The 20602-nt window shown below is 37.9% G+C and overlaps 1 protein-coding gene across 5 annotated transcripts in view; it reads left to right on the plus strand.

The window, feature by feature from the left end:
• LOC150097613 (papilin-like) overlaps positions 1–20602 on the plus strand; it is a 1184257-nt gene that overhangs the window by 1158103 nt on the left and 5552 nt on the right. For all 5 annotated transcript variants that reach the window (XM_090407770.1, XM_090407771.1, XM_090407772.1 and 2 more), the window contains one exon: positions 5787–6059. In XM_090407770.1, coding sequence (XP_090263896.1) covers positions 5787–6059 — 273 coding nt within the window. The remainder of the gene's footprint in view (positions 1–5786; positions 6060–20602) is intronic.

The raw sequence follows: 20602 nt of genomic DNA on the forward strand, positions 1-20602 counted from the left end.
GCTGCTCATATAATACACTCTGTTACAAGCTTTACTGCACTGCTGATAGGAGATGAACTGATTACAGCAGAATTGAATTCAGCTAATGAAGAAAAGGTGGACCAATCAGCTTGATCAATTTCCCATCGTGATATATTACATGGTTGCCCATGCAGGAAAGTGGATATCACAGGAAAGCGATTGCTCCCAAACAGACTGTTATCAGTTTTTCACTTAAACAGTGGGGAAAAGGGAAGAAGGTGTTGCTTCTTGTGTTTAAGTGGGAGAGATTGTTGTCATCAAGCACAGTCAACAGTTCTTCCTCTGATGTTTGTTCGTGTACTACCCCACAGTGTTGCATCCATTTAAATCCTCCATTAAAAGGTGGATGATTCAAGGCCAACTGGAACATATCTGTGGCAGGAAGAAGGTAGATGCATACATACTACAACAGTAGCAATCCTCCAATAGATTGCTACTGTTGTAGTATGCTGTCTCTTCACTCCTGGCACATAATACACTGTTCTGTTTTTAACGTTTGCATCTCCTTTTCATTTTTCCATCTTTGGAATGCTTGGAAGTATGCTGAGTGGTCTCCCTCACAGTTAGAGCATTTTACTCTTATAATATAATAAATTTAGTTTAATCCTTTATCCAAGTGTGAGCAAACAAAGTTTGCACCTGAAAATGTCTTCAGGACTTGGGTAAGGTAGTACAACACTGGGAAACTCGTAGCAAAGGTGGACCAAGCTAACATCACTCCTATCTCAGTATCTCCCATAATGCAAAACACATCTCCTTGCAGATATGTATAATGTTATGCATTAAAGGGAAAGGCCACTACAGACTAGTTTTAGTTTGTTATAGGTAAGGATGATGTTTCTATTGGGAACCAGATGCCCATCCCTGAGTATCAGGATTCTTCTTACGGTTGTCACTCCTTGCCTCTTGAGTTTGGAATACATCTCTTCAGGAACATCAATGAGAGACCCACTCGGATATTATGTCTCTAGAAAAGTTTAATATTTTGGGACGTTACTGGAATTGGTAATCCTCCGATATATGCAATGGAGGAATTTTTCTGATTGTGGTAATATGTCTGCTTCAATAAGGATATTTCCGAAACACACAGATTTTGGAGATGCTGCCAACCCTTCTGGATAAAGAAGGGTGACATTTTTTCTAATTGGATGTTCACTTGTTCAGCATATGATTAAGGATGGTGGTGTATTTATTGCAGCTTCTGATGATTTCTGAATTTGGTTGGGGTCCTGATAAACAAGATAAAGTGTTCATTCTCAAAAATTGGTGGATTCAGCACCAGAGTTCTCCATCTGCCATGCAGACACAAATGGATGCCCACTCTCCAGCAAGCAATGACTGCATTCAGAAGAATGCCATACTACCTTGGATGCTATATGGGCACCACAGCAAAACTTGGACCCTGTGCCTAGATCGCAGGGAAGGAGACCCACTGTAACAGCCTTGACCCTTGCAGGCAAGCCCAATAGCCAATCGATCCTGGCTTGGCAATCCATCTTGATGAAGCTGAGGTCAAAGTAGTGGGAGACTACCAGGATCCTCCTTTCTGGATGCCCACGGGTCACGATATAGCAAACACAGCAAAGCATTGGATCCCAGTGATAACGATCTGGAAGCCAGGATAGTAATAAAGACTCAAGAAAAGTAGACTAAAGAATACAGGAAGAAAAGCATAGATAAAGAATAAGAATGAAAAGGACCAGTAAATCATAGTACCATCACAGGCAAGCCCAATAGCCAGTTGATCCTGACTAGGCCATCCAGGACCATTCATCTTGATGAAGCTGAGGCCACCAGGATCCATCTTTCTGGATGTCCACAGGTCACAATGATATGGCAAGGCATTGGATCCAAGTGATGGTAATCTGGAAGAAAGGACAGTAATAAAGACTCAAGAAAAGTGGATTGAATAATAGGGGAAGAAAAGCATAGACAAAGAATAAGAATGAAAAGGATCACTCCCATGGAAGTGTTAGTTGTATTTGGAATCTGATCAAAGATTTGAAGAAACTGATCACTTTCTTCTAGCATAATCTCACCAATATAATATAATATGACACTGGATATCATCTCCCACTAAATTGCATGACTTTATATTTACTAACATTGAATTAACAGCTATTTTCACATGCCTACAATTATAGTCTATTCAAATCATTCTGAAGTACTGCATATCAGTTGCATTTATGATTACCCTGCATATCTTTGCATCATCAGTAGACATTTGAATGTCTCCTTTCAATGTCATTAATGTATAGATTGAGTAACAATGGACCCTGATCCCTGTGGTACACCACTGGTCACCTTAGATTTGTGAAACTCATCTCTCCCCCTCCAATATACTACTTTTTGATATGTCAGTCAGTCATCCTCTTATCCATACACTAATAATTTATAATCCAATCCCATATTCTCCAATTTAGGCAACAGTCTCTCATGATGTATCCTGTCAAACTTCTTGGCAAAGTCGAAAAGTATCATGGTGTATTCATTCCCCTTCTCTCTCAACTCAACAGTAAAATTATTATAAAATGCGAGTTATTCAAATAAGACTCTCACTTAATAAATCCATGCTGTTCATTACAAGGTATTGTTTCCCTGTCAACCCATTTCTGTGTATTTTTTGAACTTTTCTAAAATCTTTACCACCAGTTCAGAGATACTGACAGATTGATAGTTGGATATATGCCTTTGCACCACCTCTGTGCAATCTCGTACATTATTTCCACTCCTGTGGAAAGAATGTACGATGCTATAGAAGCAATGTGATCATCCCAGGAAAGACTAAGAGTCAGAAGTAAGTACGAGAAACAAGATCTGGATTAAACTGCTAAGTTACTGTTATCAAAAGTAAGCCCCCCCCCCCGAGAAAACAGGCAAAACTATGTTTTGGAAGCATTGAGGATTAATAGGTTATTGTTACCCTCCTGTAGGATGGCATGAGATCATTTAGGGCACTTTATCATAGATGATCTTGGAACCAGAGATGTTTCAGGACTGCAAGGTTTATCATATGAGTAGGTTGAGTGGAGAGTGTTATCCTCATCAAAGCTCTGCATATGGTTTGAGGTAAGTGAGAGTGGGTTTTATATACGAGGTATGTTCAAAAAAAAAAAGAAAGACCGAACTTTTTAAAGAGCGTGCTAAGGCTACTGTATGCACCTAATGGCAGGTTTTGACAACAAACTGCGATTTTTTCCGTTCTTTAAAATGAGCAATAAAGTCTTTAAGCAAAAGTTCGGTCTTTTTTGAACACGCCTTGTTCTGCTATGAACATTAGTTGGCAAGTTAGATCTACTGAAGTGAGCACGTGCACAAGCTGTTCGCCAGATTAGTGACAAAATGACAATGAAAGAGCTTGAAGGACAATGTTGTGTGAAATTTTGAACATCATAACAAAAGAGGAGATGTGGGTTTATGGCTATGATGTTGAAACCAAGATGCAATCGTCGCAGTGGGTGGGGAAAGGGTGTCCTCAACCAAAAAAAGCTTTGACTGACTCCAGATGAGTCAGTCAAAAATCAAGGTGATGTTGGTTGTGTTTTTTGATTGGAAATGCATTGTCCATTATGAATTTGTACCCCATTGTCAGATGGTAAAGAAATAGTTGTACCAGGAAGTTTTAGTATGTTTGACAGATGCTGTGCGCAGGAAGAGGCTCAAATTGTGGGAAAACCAGACTTGGATGTTGCACCATGCACTGGTGCATGCATCACTCTTCATCTGTGGTTATATGGTAAAACATCAGACATCTGTTGTGCACCATCCACTTTATTTCTAAGGACTTAGCCCCAGCAGACTTTTTCCTGTTTCTTAAACTTAAAACCACTTTAAAAGGATGTCGTTTCCAAACCATACAGGAGATTCAGGAAAATATGATAAGAGAACTGCACGTCATCACAGAAAGTGCATTCCAGGAAGTATTCCAACAATGAAAGAAAACCTGGCATCCTTCTTCATTCAAGATATTATTCTGTCCATTTGATTACTATGTACAAATCTCAATTTGGGTGATGCACCTAATACCTTTCTAAAAATTCTTGTTAGAGTTCAGAGGAGAGTGGCTCAGTTGATTGATGATCACTCTTTCACAGACTCTCTTCAGCCACAGATGGTCATTTCCTACATTGTTACTTTTCTACAGATATTTCCGTGGGGTGTTCAGCAGAATTAGCATCTGTTATGCTCCCCATTTTTGCTAAACTTATGAAAACATGAACAGCAGCAGCCACTTAACATCCTTTTACAGCTGAGCTGCAGACTCATTGAACTTGTTACCTCCAAGTCATCTATCTCAGTTCTGTGGAACAGCCTTTCCCATGGATTTAAGAATATCAGCAGATTACTTTGACCACAGATGGCATTTATTTGCTATAGCCCTTGCAGCCTCTCCTATGTGGAAGTGACTTAAAAAAAATGCAACCAAGGAGTAAAAGCTTAAGGGTTTGCAGGATTATTTTAATTTGGTTTATAGGTTTTGACTACCAGATGCTGCTCTTACAAATGACAGGGTAACCTCCTTCAAGTCTTGTAGCATGTGCTATATCACAAGGGTCTTGGATAATCATGTTAGAATAAGCACCTCTTTGTTTATTGCATATGAAAAAAGAAATTTCAGTCTTATCTTTCTTCCTAGGATATTCAAGTCTAGAAACATGGACTTGTCTTCCATGTTCCTTCCCACAATATGCCAAAATATCATTTGATATATTTTATGCAAATTATAAGTATTTGTGACAAATCATATAACGCTTCAGTTCAAATCTTCCACACAAATAGCTGCCATGTGTAGGGAGAGGGGGGGGGGGGAAAGGAGCATTCTCATGGTAAGGCCTAGAAATAGAATCCAGCATATTTTCCAAGTTAACAAAAAGTTGTTAACTCTATGCAGTGGTGGAATGGATATATACCATCTGTGAAACATGTTTTTTAAGATGTTGCACATTTCTTGAATAGGATGTTTTCAGCTAAATATGGGGAATCCTTTCATTTTCCTAATTATGGAAGCCCAATGAACATTTTTCATATTTGATGTTGTTAAAAACAGATAAACTCTTAGTAAGGGAATACCGTGAGTAGATATATAAATACAAAATGAATGACGGAAAATCTCACGTAAAAATATTTTTTAATAGTATAATTTTCGCCTGTGTGTCACAAGCGAAAATTATGCTATTAAAAAATCTTTTTATGTGAGATTTTCCATCATTAATTTTATATTTAAAAACAGATAAAATATCAAGTAGATCAGCGGTAGACAGGATATTTTGTATCTGAAGCTAATATAAATTATTTCATACTTGGTGTTTTGCTGTCCCAATACATCTGATTATTTCTCAATTAGTCTAATTCAACAATTAGACTAATAAAAAGATAATGGAATTTTCCAAGTTATGTACTCTCCAACTTGATATTTTCAGAATCAACTTATTAATCAAGCATTTCCAGTTTGGAACATGCTAAGCTAATGTATGGTTAGCTCTATTTTGTTTACATAAAAACACTGCTCAAGCAAAATGTCATAGTATAAGAAAACCTAATATATTTGGAGCCAATTATAATTTGTTGCCTATGCTAAATATAACACTCATGGTTGACACAATCAAATTTTCTTTGTGTATAACTCTGCATTTATATGAGAATTTAAACATCAAATGTAGTTTAACATGAAATGCTTATGCAGTCTCTTCTCTCTATTTTTAATTCTTAACTGACATAAGTATGCTTGCTATCTTGGATATTAAAAAAAAAGAGTTTTTTTTTAGAACCCCTTTTTGTGGAAGTAAGCATTGCAACTTCAGAATTAAGGATGGGTAGCAATGTGCATTTGGATTGTAGAGTAAAAGGCTCAAGGAACGGCATTTCAGTTTTTTGGAGATTCCAAAATAGCCATATAGCTAGCAATGAACACCAGCAAATATTGTCAAATTATACACTGTTAATAGTTGATGCTCAGCCTAATGACAGTGGAGAATACAGCTGTACTGCTGCAGATTCTAATAGTGCTGCTACTGCTTCAGTTACTCTGACAATTGAAGGTAAGATAAGCCTTCTCTTGAACAGATTTTAATTAGCTTTAAAAGTATAATTTTTCATGTATATATGAAGCAATTATTGCCATTATACATACATACATAGACTTACAAATCTATATCTTTAATACTTGTCTATAACAAATCTATATTTTAATGATAAATACTTTCATTCATTACAATGCAACTAGAATGACATCACTTAGGTTGAGAATGACACCCCCCCACTTCTGGCTTGATTTAAAGAAAAGTTCATTAAGTTTGCCAGTATTTAATGCAAGTTTTATATTAAAAAGGCTGCAAAAGTTGGGGATCTGTCATTATTATTATTATTTGACACCTCCAGGGAGTCCAAAGACTCATCGAGGTAGAGTGTGCCAAGAGCATCGAACGATTGGTCCCCTTCCAACTACTAACCGTGCTCAAACTTACTTAACTGAGCCATTAGTAGCAAAGGCTCTTAGATTTATTATATTATTTGCAACATTTATAAATAGTTGAAAATAATTAATGGCACAATTATCAACACATTTATTTGTGTTAACAGTATCCATTGTTTTTTCATTGAATTATCTCCAGTACTCCTGAGTTAAATTTATTCATATACATGTTTGATGGATCGCTTTTAGGTTCAGATGGATAACAAAAAGAGCTCGACATGGTCAGTTCTCCACATAAGGAATGTGGAGAACTGACCAATGCTAATGACCTAATGTCCAATCAACATCTTCTCATAGTGTGCCAAGTTAGTAGGTATCTGACTGAAAATAGTGAACAAAAGAGGATGATGGCCTGACAATTTGGAATTTAGCTAACTAAATCCTATACTGTACTGACTTAAACCAAAACAAATTATTATGTTAATAATAATATGATTAAATTTCATGCTGGCTGGGGTGTCACCACATAAAACAAGGACTCAGCTGTTTTTGTCAGTGAACCAAGGTGAACAGCAAAAATTCAACTCTAACTTGATTTCTGTAGAGCTGAAAATAAGCTCCATCAACATAAGTATTAACAGAAAAGAAGCGGAACTAGCAGAAGAATTCGAGAAGTACCACATTGATGTTACTGAAACAAAGCAGACAAAAAACAGATGATGTTCTAAATAATAAACACATGATATTATATTCAGATCATAATGATTTGTAATGGAATGAGTACCTATAGTACTTGACACTAATCATGAGGATAAATGGCAAGTAGAGTCAAGTAGAGTAACGTGGACAAATGACAAAATGGAGAATTCATTTATTAGATTAATCTATGCCTATGGTCCCACAGAAGGTTCTGCTGAGGAAGAAGTGGAGAAATTTTTTCTGTCATCAGACAAGGAACTGATATTTGTTGGAGAACTAAACAGCAGAGCAGTAAAAGGATAGGAAAATTTGGAGAAAAGAGCAAAGCTAATAATAATGGTAAGTATTTACAGTATTTCTGTTCAGAACAAGGATTAGTCATTATAATATGCCCACAGATACAAGACCCTTCGACACTTCTGCGCATGTCAAAAGAAAAATCCATTCCGATAATAGGGTAATCAATCCGTATTGTGGGATGAGTATTTATTATTACAGGTCAGAAAATTAACTTCTCTTTTATGATCATTGTAGTTTTTAAAGTGGTAACTATTTTGCTTGTATAACAATTGGAAAATTTTACGTTTAAAGCACGTGATTTCGCATGTTGGTGACCATTTTGTACATCGCCTTATTTCTTTTCCCCTTCAACATGAATTAACTCTTATTGGCAATCTTCCAACGACAGCTCTCGCTTATGTGGCCGGACTATACTAATACCAAGTTCTGACAAAAATGTCCAAAAATTCACATGGAGAGCAGTCACAAGAAATGTTTCATTGATCATGTTATATGTTGTGTTGATAGTGATATTTTCACAATGGTTCAGGACACAAAAGTAAACATGGGATATATCCTGTTCAAAATTAAACACCATTTAGGAGCAGGATAAAACTAAATATCATAAAAAAAAGAAAAGCAGAAGGTTTTATAAAGCATAAAAGTTAAGCAGAATATGTCAGAGAAACTCTGTAGGGTTGGAAAAACTGGAACCATATAGCAAATTCCACAGATTCTTTTGAATACCCTTCTCTATTTGCTTAGAAGTGAATTAGTGTTCTCCATGTCAGATTACTAGCCTGGTAATGGATAGTCCAGTGGTAGGGCTGCCATCTTTAGGCTTCTGAACTTGTCTCTTCTTCCAAATTTAAACCCATTGGAGGAATAGGGGTATATTCCTCCTATGGAATATACTATGGAAAGAATAGATTTTAGAGGGGTCATAGATACAGGCCAGAAATACAAAGACCTTATAGCACTCGAGTATGCTAATAGCATAAGGTATAACAAGAGTTGGCTGATAAGGCCTTATAGGAAAGGTTAAAGTGAGTGGATCTTCCTAAAAGTAGAGGATAGAACCAGCTAAGGGCCCATGGGAATGGCACTTCCCTTACAATCAAGATGATTGTCCCTTATGGTCCACAAGTCCTTATTCAGTATATTTGTACCACCCCACCATATCTGGTGGGCTCCCCTATCTGCCACCTAGCAGATGATTCCATTGAATATTCTAGGTAAGATTTATGTACTTGAGAAGAGGCTAAGAAAAACTATTATCATTATTTTGTGACACCTCCAAGGAGTCCAAAACTCATTGAGGGAGGGCACCCACTCTGTAACTCTTCATCTCCACCACTTCCATTTGTCACCACCTCTAGTATTTTTTTGTCTGTAAATTGCATGTGTCCTGAAGGCCGATTTGTCTGTATGTGGGATGAAAAAATCCTGCTACCTCTGTATGAGATCGGCTAACTCACCTTCAGTTGAAAAAACCCCACATAAAGATTCCTCCCGTCATGACGACAATTAAACTTAGGCCTTTTCCAATCGAAGGATGCAATGTACTGTCATTCTTCCAATTGCGCTACGGAGGTGTTTGGAAGGGAAACGCAGAGAACAATCGGCTGGGTTTAACTAAAGAGAGTTGGTCAGAATCAGATCTTCACTTTAAGATAAACAGTTGAGAAATTAAGATAATATAACAAGGAACTTTATTTACATTGTATAGATCTGTAAAAGGCATGTGATAAGGTGCTAAGAGAAAGATGCTTAAAACACTACAATTATAAGTGTAAATGGATTATTATATCAAGCGACCTGAGTGCGATTTGGCAGTTAGATTTGGAGGAGGCACAGGAGGATAGTTTGATGTAAAAATCAGGTGTACAACATGGGTGCATGCTGTCTCTACTATCATTCATCATCTGTATGAATCACTTTATGAAGAAATTGGACCTGATATCAAAATATGGCCTAGCACCTTTTGGCTACTTGTATATGAGATATATATATATATATATATGACTTCTGCATTACTTCATCCTTGGTATCTCTCCCAGGTCTGGCTTCCACTGATGAAACCTCAATAAAGGTTGAAAACCAGTCTGGGTGGTGGCCCTTCTCATTATGCATAACATTTTACACATCCAAAAGGGTGCGTGCTTTTCATTTTGAGACATATTAAGGCAAGTAATGCAAAGTCATTAGCCTCTATAAACAAGTAGCTCAGATATGAATATATTTCATGCGCAAAACATTGTTTTGCTTCCTTGGGTAAAGGATTAAAACCAAGTGTATAATTTCTTGGTATCTTTAACGTAAAATTGGAGATGTTAATCTCAGATGTTTACTTAATGTTGATGATATTATACTCATAAATCTGTTTATACAAGTCTTTTCATTTTGGGATGAATATGAGGAATAGGGTATATTCCTCTTATGAAATATACTATGGAAAGAATAGATTTTAGAGAGGTCATAGATACAGGTCAGAAATGGAAAAACCTTATAGCCCTCGATTTGGTATGAAAATCAACAATAAAAAGACATTGTTGGAACATTGAAAACATCACCTGCTTCCTGAATGGAAAACCTATAGAACAAGTAAAACTTGTTCTTTAGGTTTCCCATTCAGAAAGCAGGTGATGAATCATCATAATTATTATTATGATTCAGGCCTCCATGGAGTTGCAAGACATCGTGGGTCTATCATACCACTCCTTGAACTCAATGACCGTTCGTGCTCTCACCACTCTATCAGGCAATACTTTCCACAGTTCAACCACCCTCCACACAAAGAAACCACTCCTTACCCTCTTCCATCCTCGCTCCTTTCCCCTGTTCCACCAAACAAAAGAACTCCCCAGTGTCAACCCTGTAACTGCCTCACAACAGTTTAAAAGTCTTGATTATATCACCTCTCCTATCTACAAAACTCTGCAGTCCATATTCCCTCAATCTATCTTTATAACTAGCATTATAGAGTCCTGATATCATATTTTTTTTTATCTCCCTCTGCACTTTTTCCATGTTTAATTTATCCCTGTCAAATCCTGGGGACTAAATCTGAGCACAATAGTCCAGGACTATTGTACTCAGATTTGCTCAGAATAGCCTATTCATAACTGTCATCTCTGCAAGTGGGCATCCTTCTCAGAATTGCAGCAATCCTCTGGATTTGGATTATCTTCACCACCTCTGCAATATGTTCCTTAAATTTCAAGTTTCTATCAATCATCAAACCCAGATCCTTTGCTTCCCTCACTTCCTCCAGTACAATTCCACCAAAAGAGAATGGAGCATCCAATCGATGTATCCCAATCTTCAAGACTTGACTTTATATTTAGCCACATTAAACTGAAACTCTCCCCATTCATTTGCCCATCTGTGCAGTTTATTCAAATCCTCTTGCAGGGCTACCACAGCTGCACTATTACTAATAACCCTTCCCAGCTTCACATCATCAGCAACAAACAACTGAATATCTCCCTGCAATGCATAGACAATGTCATTGATATAAAGATTAAACAATACAGGTCCCAGTACTGAGTCCTATGGGACTTCAGCCTCCTTGATACTGCTCCTCCATACACAACTCTCTGATACCTATCAGATAGTATCCCAAATTCAGTTCACTAACCTGACATATAAACCCATGTGGTACCCTGTCAAATGGCTTCGTAAAATAAAAATTAAAAAAAATGGCTGGATATGCCTTTCCCATATTAACTACTCTTGTCACTTTATTATAAAAGGCAATCATGTTACTAAAACAAGAGCACCCTTAACAAATCCATGCTGACTCTCACAGATAACATTACCCTCATCTGCCCAATGCTGTAAATGATCCCTCACTAATTTCTCCAAGATCTTAACAACTACATGAAGTACAAACTGGTCTATAGTTTGACACTTCCAGTCTGCTACCACTCTTATGCAATGGCACTATCTTACCCTCCTTCCACTCCTGAATTAACAACCATACAAGCAGCGCTAAAGTTCTATCTCTCTAATCCAGTAATAAACATATATAGAAGGAATAACCATCTTCAGTGACCCAAAATCTGCATTTGAAGCATTAAAAAATGGAAAAACAAAACACACACAGGAAATTCATGAACATCTAACAACTTTAAATTTGAAAAATAAAAACTGTACACTGCAATGGATACCAGTTCATGTGAATATTGAAGGCAATGAGAGAGTAGACTAACCAAGAGGCAAGATACTCACCTCAAAAATTACACCCACTACTACTAACTGATGCTGATTCTGTCACAAAAGTAAGATTGTTAAACCAAACTATCGAGAAGCATGAAATCTGCAAAATTAATGAAAATAGAGAAATAACCACAATTATCACCAAACTAATGATAGAGCATTTTAAAGGCATGAAAATTCAGCTGGACAGTACTAGAAGCTATGAAATATGCAAGAACTCTCCAGGAATTGAACTAACACCTGCCCATATCTATTCTTGTCCAGCAATTGCCACTGCTCTACAGAAAATTGATGAATAACCATATAAAAAAGCTCTACTCCATTAAAGTTCAACAGATTGCCAAAGTAGTTCTACAGGCTTAAGATCATATCTAGAAGCTCTTCAATGGACTTGACAACAACAACAACTCCTTGGGTCCCTTTCCCATTGCTAGACTTTCATTGAAAAGCTAGGTCAACAGAGCTGTCAGTTCTTTAGCACATTCTCTCAAAACCCGTGGCATAATCCCATCTCATTGCTTTATTGATATCCAGAGTACTCAGTAATTAAAGCACACTCTTCTACTGCAATCAAATCTGCCTTATCCCTCTTGTATTAAAACCTACTTCTCCAGGATGAAATATCCCAATAAAGTGTTGTTCATTGAACAACTTCACTATGTTCTTCACATCTGTCACTCTATTCTCATTTTTATCCAACAATGTCATTCTTCCACAATCATTTCCCCTTCTACTGGAGATATAGCAAAAAAATTCCATAGGATTTTCTTTGGATCTCATGGTCAATCTCTTCTCATATTCCAGTTTTGCCTTCATTACCATACTAGTCGCTCTCCTAGTCTGAGTTTTATATTCTTCATGCACCTGCTCTCCACCCCTCTCTCTCCTTACATCTCTTCCATAACCTCTTTTTTACCTGTAGTTCTTGTTTGATATTGTTTGCCATCCACTTTACACCAGATTGCGTTCTCTTCTTCTTCTTCACGATATACAGCTTGATGCTGCTAATAAATATTCCTTCACAAGCTCTGATGATATCTTGCCCTTCCAATTCCTCCCTCCATGGAACTGCCCCAAGTTGATATCTAAGACTATTATAATTGCCTGCCTCCGAAATCAAAACCACATGGTCACTCTCTCCAACTCAGGGGCAGAGATGCCATCTCAATTATGATCAGCTCTTCTGATGCTATGACTAAATCTAAAACTCTTGAACCTCATATTCCTTCTACTACATGTTGCCTAACACACTTGTTCCTCAAGAATTCCAGAAATTCTATTCCCTTAGTACTACTACATGCAGTTTCCTCTTCCCAATTTATACTGTAGTAGTTAAAATCTCCCATAACAATCATTCTTCTTGCCAAGATCAACTGCCTAAACATCTCCTGCTCTTCATCCTCTAAGTTTCCTGACTAGTAGCAACATCCCACTAAATATCCTGTCCACCTCTACCTCACACATCATATGCTCTCAAAAACCATTAGTGCCACTGCCTTCCAAATCCTCCACTCTGAGAGGATAAAAGTCATTACTTATCGTAAGCAGTACTCTACCACCATGTTTCCCCCTTCCTATCCTGTCAAAAAATGATATACCCTGCTGCTTCTATTCCTGTGAATATATCATCTTCCATCAACCACGTCTCATAGATCCCAATAATCTGTGGACAGGCTGATGCTATCAATGCCACCAATTCCTTTATTCCAGATATTTCTGGCATTAGTATAAAGAATCAAGGAATTGTCATGGTTTCTATACCTATCATTATCTCCTCCAGCCTTCACTGAATTTAGCATGTATTAAACTAGATTCAACATGTATTTATCTATCCTTCTCATCTGTCCTAGAACAGGTTGAGTACATTAATACACCAGTAACCCTCTCCTAATGAGGGGTTACTGGCGTATTAATGCAGCCAGTTCGCCACGCTTCTGCTGCATCCCCTAAGGGGATATTCATGACTGTAATCCTTGTGTGTTCAAGGGGCCAGTTTGTCTGCTTGCAGGATGAAAAACCCCAGATAAACTAGGGAGGAAAACTCTGCTGTCCATGCCCAAGACCGGCTAACTTGGCTATGGTTGAGGAAGATCCTTGAGCTCTTCGCGTCATCGTCGATGGGAATCGAACCTAGGACACTCCTTCCCCAGGCATATATTTGCGAACCATGTGGCCTCAACATGTATATAAATCACCTGATGTATCTCCCCCCTTCTCCCAAGCACCTATTCCCACAAAAGGCCACCCCTGCTACCATCCACCCTGATAATTCTAGTTTTCCTGCATTGACATGCTGACTTCTTCAGTAAACAGCATTCTCTCCAGATGCCTATGTCCTTCCTTATTCAAATGCAAGCTGCCTCTTGTATACAGCTTGTATGCCTCTTGTATAATTCTAGTTTCCCTGCATTGACACGCTGACTTCTTCAGTAAACAGCATTCTCTCCAGATGCCTATGTCCTTCCTTATTCAAATGCAAGCTGCCTCTTGTGTACAGTTCCTTTCTGTCCTCGAATGTCCTCCAAGCATCCACGTATTCCAAGCCTATCCTTTAACACATTTTGACTATTATACTATTCATTACTGATACCCTTCTACACAGCTCTGCATTATCAATACCTGACCAACACTCACTATTTTCCCTCTCTCAATCTTCTTCCATATAACCTCAAGCACGAACCTCAGATCTCTTGCCACCAAATTCACACTGCCTTTCAAGTCATTTGTACCCACCATTACAATCATCTCATCCAGCTTTTCATCTCGCTTCATTGCCATAGTCACACTATCTATCATACCTCCAGGTAAACACTTCATCATGCATTCCATCTTGCACCATGGATCATTGAGTCTCCATACATCACGCCTCTTACCACTCTGTTTCTTCCTTGCTCACCTGCATCCCTCACTCTTTCTTTCTTTCTTTCTTTGTTCTCCTACTTATCTGTTGTCCTGTCATCTCTCCATCCTTGGTTCCAGCACTCTCGCATTTTTCTCATTCCTCTCTTTTACTGGTTCTCCTATTCTTTCTTTTTCTATCATTCCCATAACTCTTTCTCACTCCTACTCTGATTTGCTTTGCATTCATTGTTTCCAGCTGCCTAATATCTTCTTTAACACTTCTCAACTTATTCTCAAAACATTCTACTTCTTCTTTCAGTGCATCTGTCTTCTTTCTGCTCTGCAACAACCTATTCTTGCTCACCATTCATCCTCCCAATTAACACCATCTTTGAAAACTTCACAATGTTTCAAACTTACTATACTCCACTCTATTTTTTCTTTCACATTCTGCTCATTATCCTCACCCTCGATTGGTATTCTTCCATTTCTGACATAACACTGCTGAGGTCCGTTATACTAATATCTAAATCACAATGTTCATCCCATTTTCTGTATTTTCTGCATACATGCACTCCCTGCCACGTACCTAACTGTTGGGATGTGTACATGCTGCAAGCACCACATACCACAAAACTCCATAATATGCTGTGTAAATTGTAGTCCTTAAATGGGGAGGAAGAGGGGGGGGTACCTGTTGACAAGCCATTGTCAAACTGAGCTGTGGTTACCACCATTATTCAAACACTGCATGAAGAAGTAAACCAATAAAGACTACTACTACTACTACAAGCTATACAGAAATATTAAATTTTTAAGTACAAATTCACCAACTGCAATTACCCACAGATTATATGTTGTAGATTTCCTCTAATTACAGTAATAAAAGTAAACTTTTTTTTTGCTGCTACTTCTTAACTTGCCTGATTCTGACCTTGTCTCCTTCACCTCTTTTAGTGAAGATTGCAAATTAAATATGAAATAAGATAAGCTGGTATGATAGGAAGTCAACTTTATATAAGTTTGTATTGAAAATAAGAGAGAAATTAGTCAAAACAACAAAGTAACAAAATAGAAGATTGTGTTCCAACTAATTTTAACTTATGGATCAAACAGCTAGGTAAGAAATAAATCTAATCAAAGACTGGAGACTTTAGAGTTTTAAGAAGAATTAGGGGAGTGATCAGATGGCACGATTTGCAGAATCAGATATTAGGAAGGAACTTGACATTGTTGTGTTGATTGAAAAATAACTTTGTGCATGTAAGCACAACTGAAAATTGAACAATGAAGGTACATGATGAATAGAATCTCTCCTCATATGCAGTCATGAGACTCCCGAGTAATAACAGTTACTATTAGGATCTATTGAAATGCTGCATGTGATTAAAGCAAGAACATATATTACACTGTATAATTTTTAATAATTTCCTAGATTTTTGGTATGGAAAGTCCATCAGTAAGGTTGAGATTTGGGATATGTAGAAGGAAGTTCCAGTAAAAAAAAGTAATAAAAATATGTGCTCTTATGGGAACATCTGTGTGGTAATTTGGTGTCATGCCAAAGGATCCTGTGGTTAGTATTAGTAATCCATGTTCTGCTAGAAAATTTGTTTAGAATGCTATTCAAAAATGCATAGAAAACAGATCAGCCTGTTTGTTCAAAGTAGAATAACTGGGATACCTGGAATGAGTTAGTACATTCCAGGTAGCAGTAGAGGTAAAATTTTATCTTTTGCACGTAATATCATAGAGCCGACTGAAATAATAGGCTTGAAAGTGATGGACATTTTAAACTTCTTTAAGATACGAGAAATGAAGAAGAAAAAGACAAAATTAAAATCTTCAAAATTTTTACAGATTATAGTCCTGATAAATAGAACACTCAATTCAAATATAGTACAAAAAACAAGCTTGAAAATACACAATATTTCAGCAGTGGCCACATTATTATATGGCAGTGAAATCTGGGCAATAAACAAAGAATAAATGAGAATGCTTGAGGGTCAAAGCTGTATAACTGAGAGCAGCCCTCCATATAGCCTTTAAAGGAATGCGGAGAACCGACCAGGGCTTCTGACCTAATGTCCAATCCTCACCTTCTCGTGGTGCAGCCTGTTGGGTATCTACCTGGATACCGAATGAACGAGGATGGGCTGGCAATTTCGGATTTAGCCGACCAAATTGTATTCTTATTGGCTTAAACCAATATACAAAATGATGGTACAACATGACAAAATTTCAAGTCATCTGGGGCGTCGCCCGGTTAAACAAGCCCCCCCCCCCCGCTGTTTTTGCCAGAGAACCAGGGCGAACAGCAAAAAGTCAGCTACTGGAACAAATCTGAAAACACACCCCAACTCAACATCCCCCAGAGTTAAAGATCGGTACTATCAACATAACAAGCCTGAAAGGCAAAGAAATGGAGCTAGCTAAGGAATTAGATAAGTACCAGATCGACATAACAGGGGTGACTGAAACAAAAAAGACAAAAACTGGTGAGATCTTTCTGAGCAATAAATACAAAATGTTATATTCAGACAATGACAATCAAGGAAAACAATGGATAGACATAGTATTCAACACTAAATACGAGGCTAATCTTCAGAATGTGGAACTGGACAATGAGACTTATTTGTGCCTATGGTCCCACAGAAGGCTCTACTAAGGTAAAAGTGCAGGAATTTTTTGAGGCTCTAGAGAAAGCTACTGACACAATGAAAACGGAAAAGTTGGTCCTTGTTGGGGATCTAAATAGCAGAGTAGGAAGTGATTGCCAGACATACAAAAATGTTTTGGTAAAATTTGGAGAAAAGAGCAAAGCTAATGATAATGGCAAATATCTGTTGGATTTCTGCTCAGGACATGGACTGGTTATTACTAACACCATGTTCCAACATAAAAATGTGCACAAATTCACATGGAGAGAAGAGGCAAGGAATAAGAAAAGTCTCATTGATTATGTCACTGTTGATAGTGATGTTTTCTCCCTGGTTCAGGACACCAGAGTGTACAGAGGATTTGAAATTGGAAGCGATCACTATTTAGTCTTGAGCAGAATAAAATTGAATTTCATATTGAAAAGAATGACACGTAAGAAAGTTTAAAAGCGAATAAAAGTTGAGCAGCTCTCAGATGTGAACTGTAGACTAAAATACACAAAGATTATTGAAGAAAAAATGAAAGAGTTTGAGAACAAGAACCAAACCAACCTTGGAGATTCAGTTGCAAGCCTTGAAGAAAACTCTGATTGATTCAGCCAGAGAGACATGTGGTGAAGTTGTCTACAAGGTTAGCAAAATAAGAACTCCATGGTGGGTACAGGAAGTTAAAGAGGCAGTGAAGGAAAAGAAGAAATCATATCAAAAGTTCCTGGCAAATAAGTGAGATTGTGCTCTTAGAGAATACAGAGACAAATGTAAGAAAGCTAAACACTGTGTAAAACTAGCTAAAGAATAGTCACGGGAAGACTTTAGTAAGAACGCAGAAAATAAATATCAAGAACATGGTAAGATATTCTGGAGGTTGTGGAAGAAGCTTAGAAATGGAGGAAAGAGTGCTGTAAAAGGAGTTAAAGATGATAAAGGTGACATGAAAACAGGAGAAAAAGATATCCTTAAAGTATGGAGTAATTACTTCGAAAAATTGCTAAATGAAACAAGCAATGATAGCACAGTGGTAAAAAACACTCAACAGGCATACAGTCAGGAATACATATCCATACTTAAAGTAGAAAAAGCCATCAAAGGCTTGAAATGTGGAAAGGCAGCAGATGTAGATGATATTCGACCAGAAATGCTCAAGTATGGTGGCATACAAGTCTTACAGTGGCTGCACTGCATAGTTCAGAAGGCCTGGACAGAGGGACGAATTTCTGATTATTGGAGTAGAGCTCTAACAGTACCCATATATAAAAAGGGAAATAAAACTGAATGTGAGAATTACAGAGGTATTTCCCTACTGAGAGTTCCAGGAAAGATTTATGCCAGTATACTGGATAAATGGTTGAGAAGAATTGTGGAAGAAAAGCTTTGTGAAGAACAAGCTGGATTCAGGCCAAATAGAGGCTGTCAGGATCAATCTTCACTTTACGACAAATAGCTGAGAAAGCATGGGAATATAACAAAGATCTGTATTTAAGCTTTGTCGATCTGGAAAAGGCATACGACAAGGTGTCAAGAGAGAAGCTATTCAATACACTACAGTTATATGGTGTCAATGGGACATTATATCAAGCAGTACTTAGTTTTTATTTGAGTTGCAAGTCAGCAGTTAGAATTGAAGGAAGTACAGGAAGCTAGTTTAATGTTAAATCTAATGTGAGACAAGGATGTACATTATCCTCTCTGTTATTCATTATCTATATGGATCACATTATGAAGGAAAGTGGTATTAAACATGATATCAGAATTGGAGTCAGCTCTTTGCTTTATGCAGACGATGTTATACTTCTAAATAAATCCGCTACAGGTTTTATTATTATTATTATTATTACTACTAATGTTCCGGGCAACTCCAAGGAGTCGACAGACTCATCGAGGGAGGCCCTAACATCATGTCAAGAACAACTATTCGACATTCACACAGTATCTATCATACCTTGCCTTGAACTCATTCATGGTCGTAGCACCCAAACAGACTCTGGAAGCTTATTCCACTCATTCACTACTCTCCAAGTAAAAAACCTAGCTCTAACACCCTTGTCAACCATGCTCTTGCCCAGCTTCCATTCATGGCCCCTAGTCCTCCCACCACCAGTCATATTTTCAAAATTATCTTCTGGATCAATCTTATAGAAACCCTTCAGTAATTTGAATGTCTCAATCATATCACTCCTCCTTCACCTATCGACCAATTTCTGCAACCCACAAATCTTCAACCTATTCTCATAAGGTTCATTCCACAGACCTGCTATCATCTTGGTCACTCGTCTCTGGATCCTCTCCACTTCCTCCCCATCACGAAGAAACCCTGGTGCCCATAACTGGGCACAGTAGTTCAGATGGGGCCCTTATCAAGGCTCGATGCAGAGGAATAACAACTTGTTTGTCTCTGCATGTTAAAGTATTTTTCAGAAGCCAAGTGATTTGGTGAGCTGTTTTGTGCCCCCTAAACTTCAATTCCCTATCCACCAACACTCCCAAATCCCTGGCCTCATCAATCTCCTGGAGTACGGTTCCACCAATGCGATATACTGCTGCTATTGTTTTCACTCCAAAATGCATAACCTTACACTTTGGCACATTAAATTGACATCCATTTTTCCTAGCCCAGTCCTCCAAACTATCCACATCATCCTGTAAAATTTTGACATCCTATGCACTCATAATTGCTCTACCCAACTTTGCATCATCAGCAAACAAGTGAACACTTCCTCTCAAATCCTTTCCTATATCTTTGATGAACAAATTGAAAAGCAGTGGTCCAAGAACAGAGCCCTGTGGCACTCCACTAGTCACAAGCCGTCTTTTAGACTCCACTCCTGAATAAACCACTCTCTGGTATCTCTCCTTCAACCACCCTCCTATCCATCTCACCAACCCTATATCTATCCCCATCTGCTCCAGTTTACTGATTAGGATTCCATGTGGTATCCTATCAAAGGCCTTGGCAAGGTCCAGTAGTATCACTGTAAACCCATTACCCCTATCCAGTTCAGCCGTCACTGTGTTATAAAACGTGAGCAAGTTACTGAGGCATGATCTACCCTTCACAAAACCATGTTGTCCCCCATACAATATCCCATTTAAAAAAAAAAAAAAAAAAATCAGCTAACGCCTTTTTTTTTTTTTTTTTTTTTTTTTATTCCCGTATATACGGGAGTAGGCGAGGCCATTTAGCCCTATCTAACTTTTGGAGACTGAGTGGGCAGTTCAATCTCCACTGGTACCCAATCAGAGACAGATGGCCCAAGGCTATCACTAATTAAGCGGTACGCAGTGAAGAGAGACGGCTCAAATGTGCCGCCATCTTGTGGTCTCTAACCCTAACACAATATATTTAATGTCTGAAATAATGTGGGTTCTACGGTCGATTTTCTTGAGTTTACAGGACGAAAAACCCGAGTTTCCGGGAGGAAAAACCTGCTTGCCCGTGCCAGAGATCGACTAACTCGGGAACCGGTCGAAA

The sequence above is a fragment of the Typopeltis vanoorti genome, chromosome 17 (genome assembly GCF_054136105.1).
Source record: "Typopeltis vanoorti isolate ZY-2024b chromosome 17, IOZ_Tvanoo_1.0, whole genome shotgun sequence".
Taxonomy (NCBI): domain Eukaryota; kingdom Metazoa; phylum Arthropoda; class Arachnida; order Uropygi; family Thelyphonidae; genus Typopeltis; species Typopeltis vanoorti.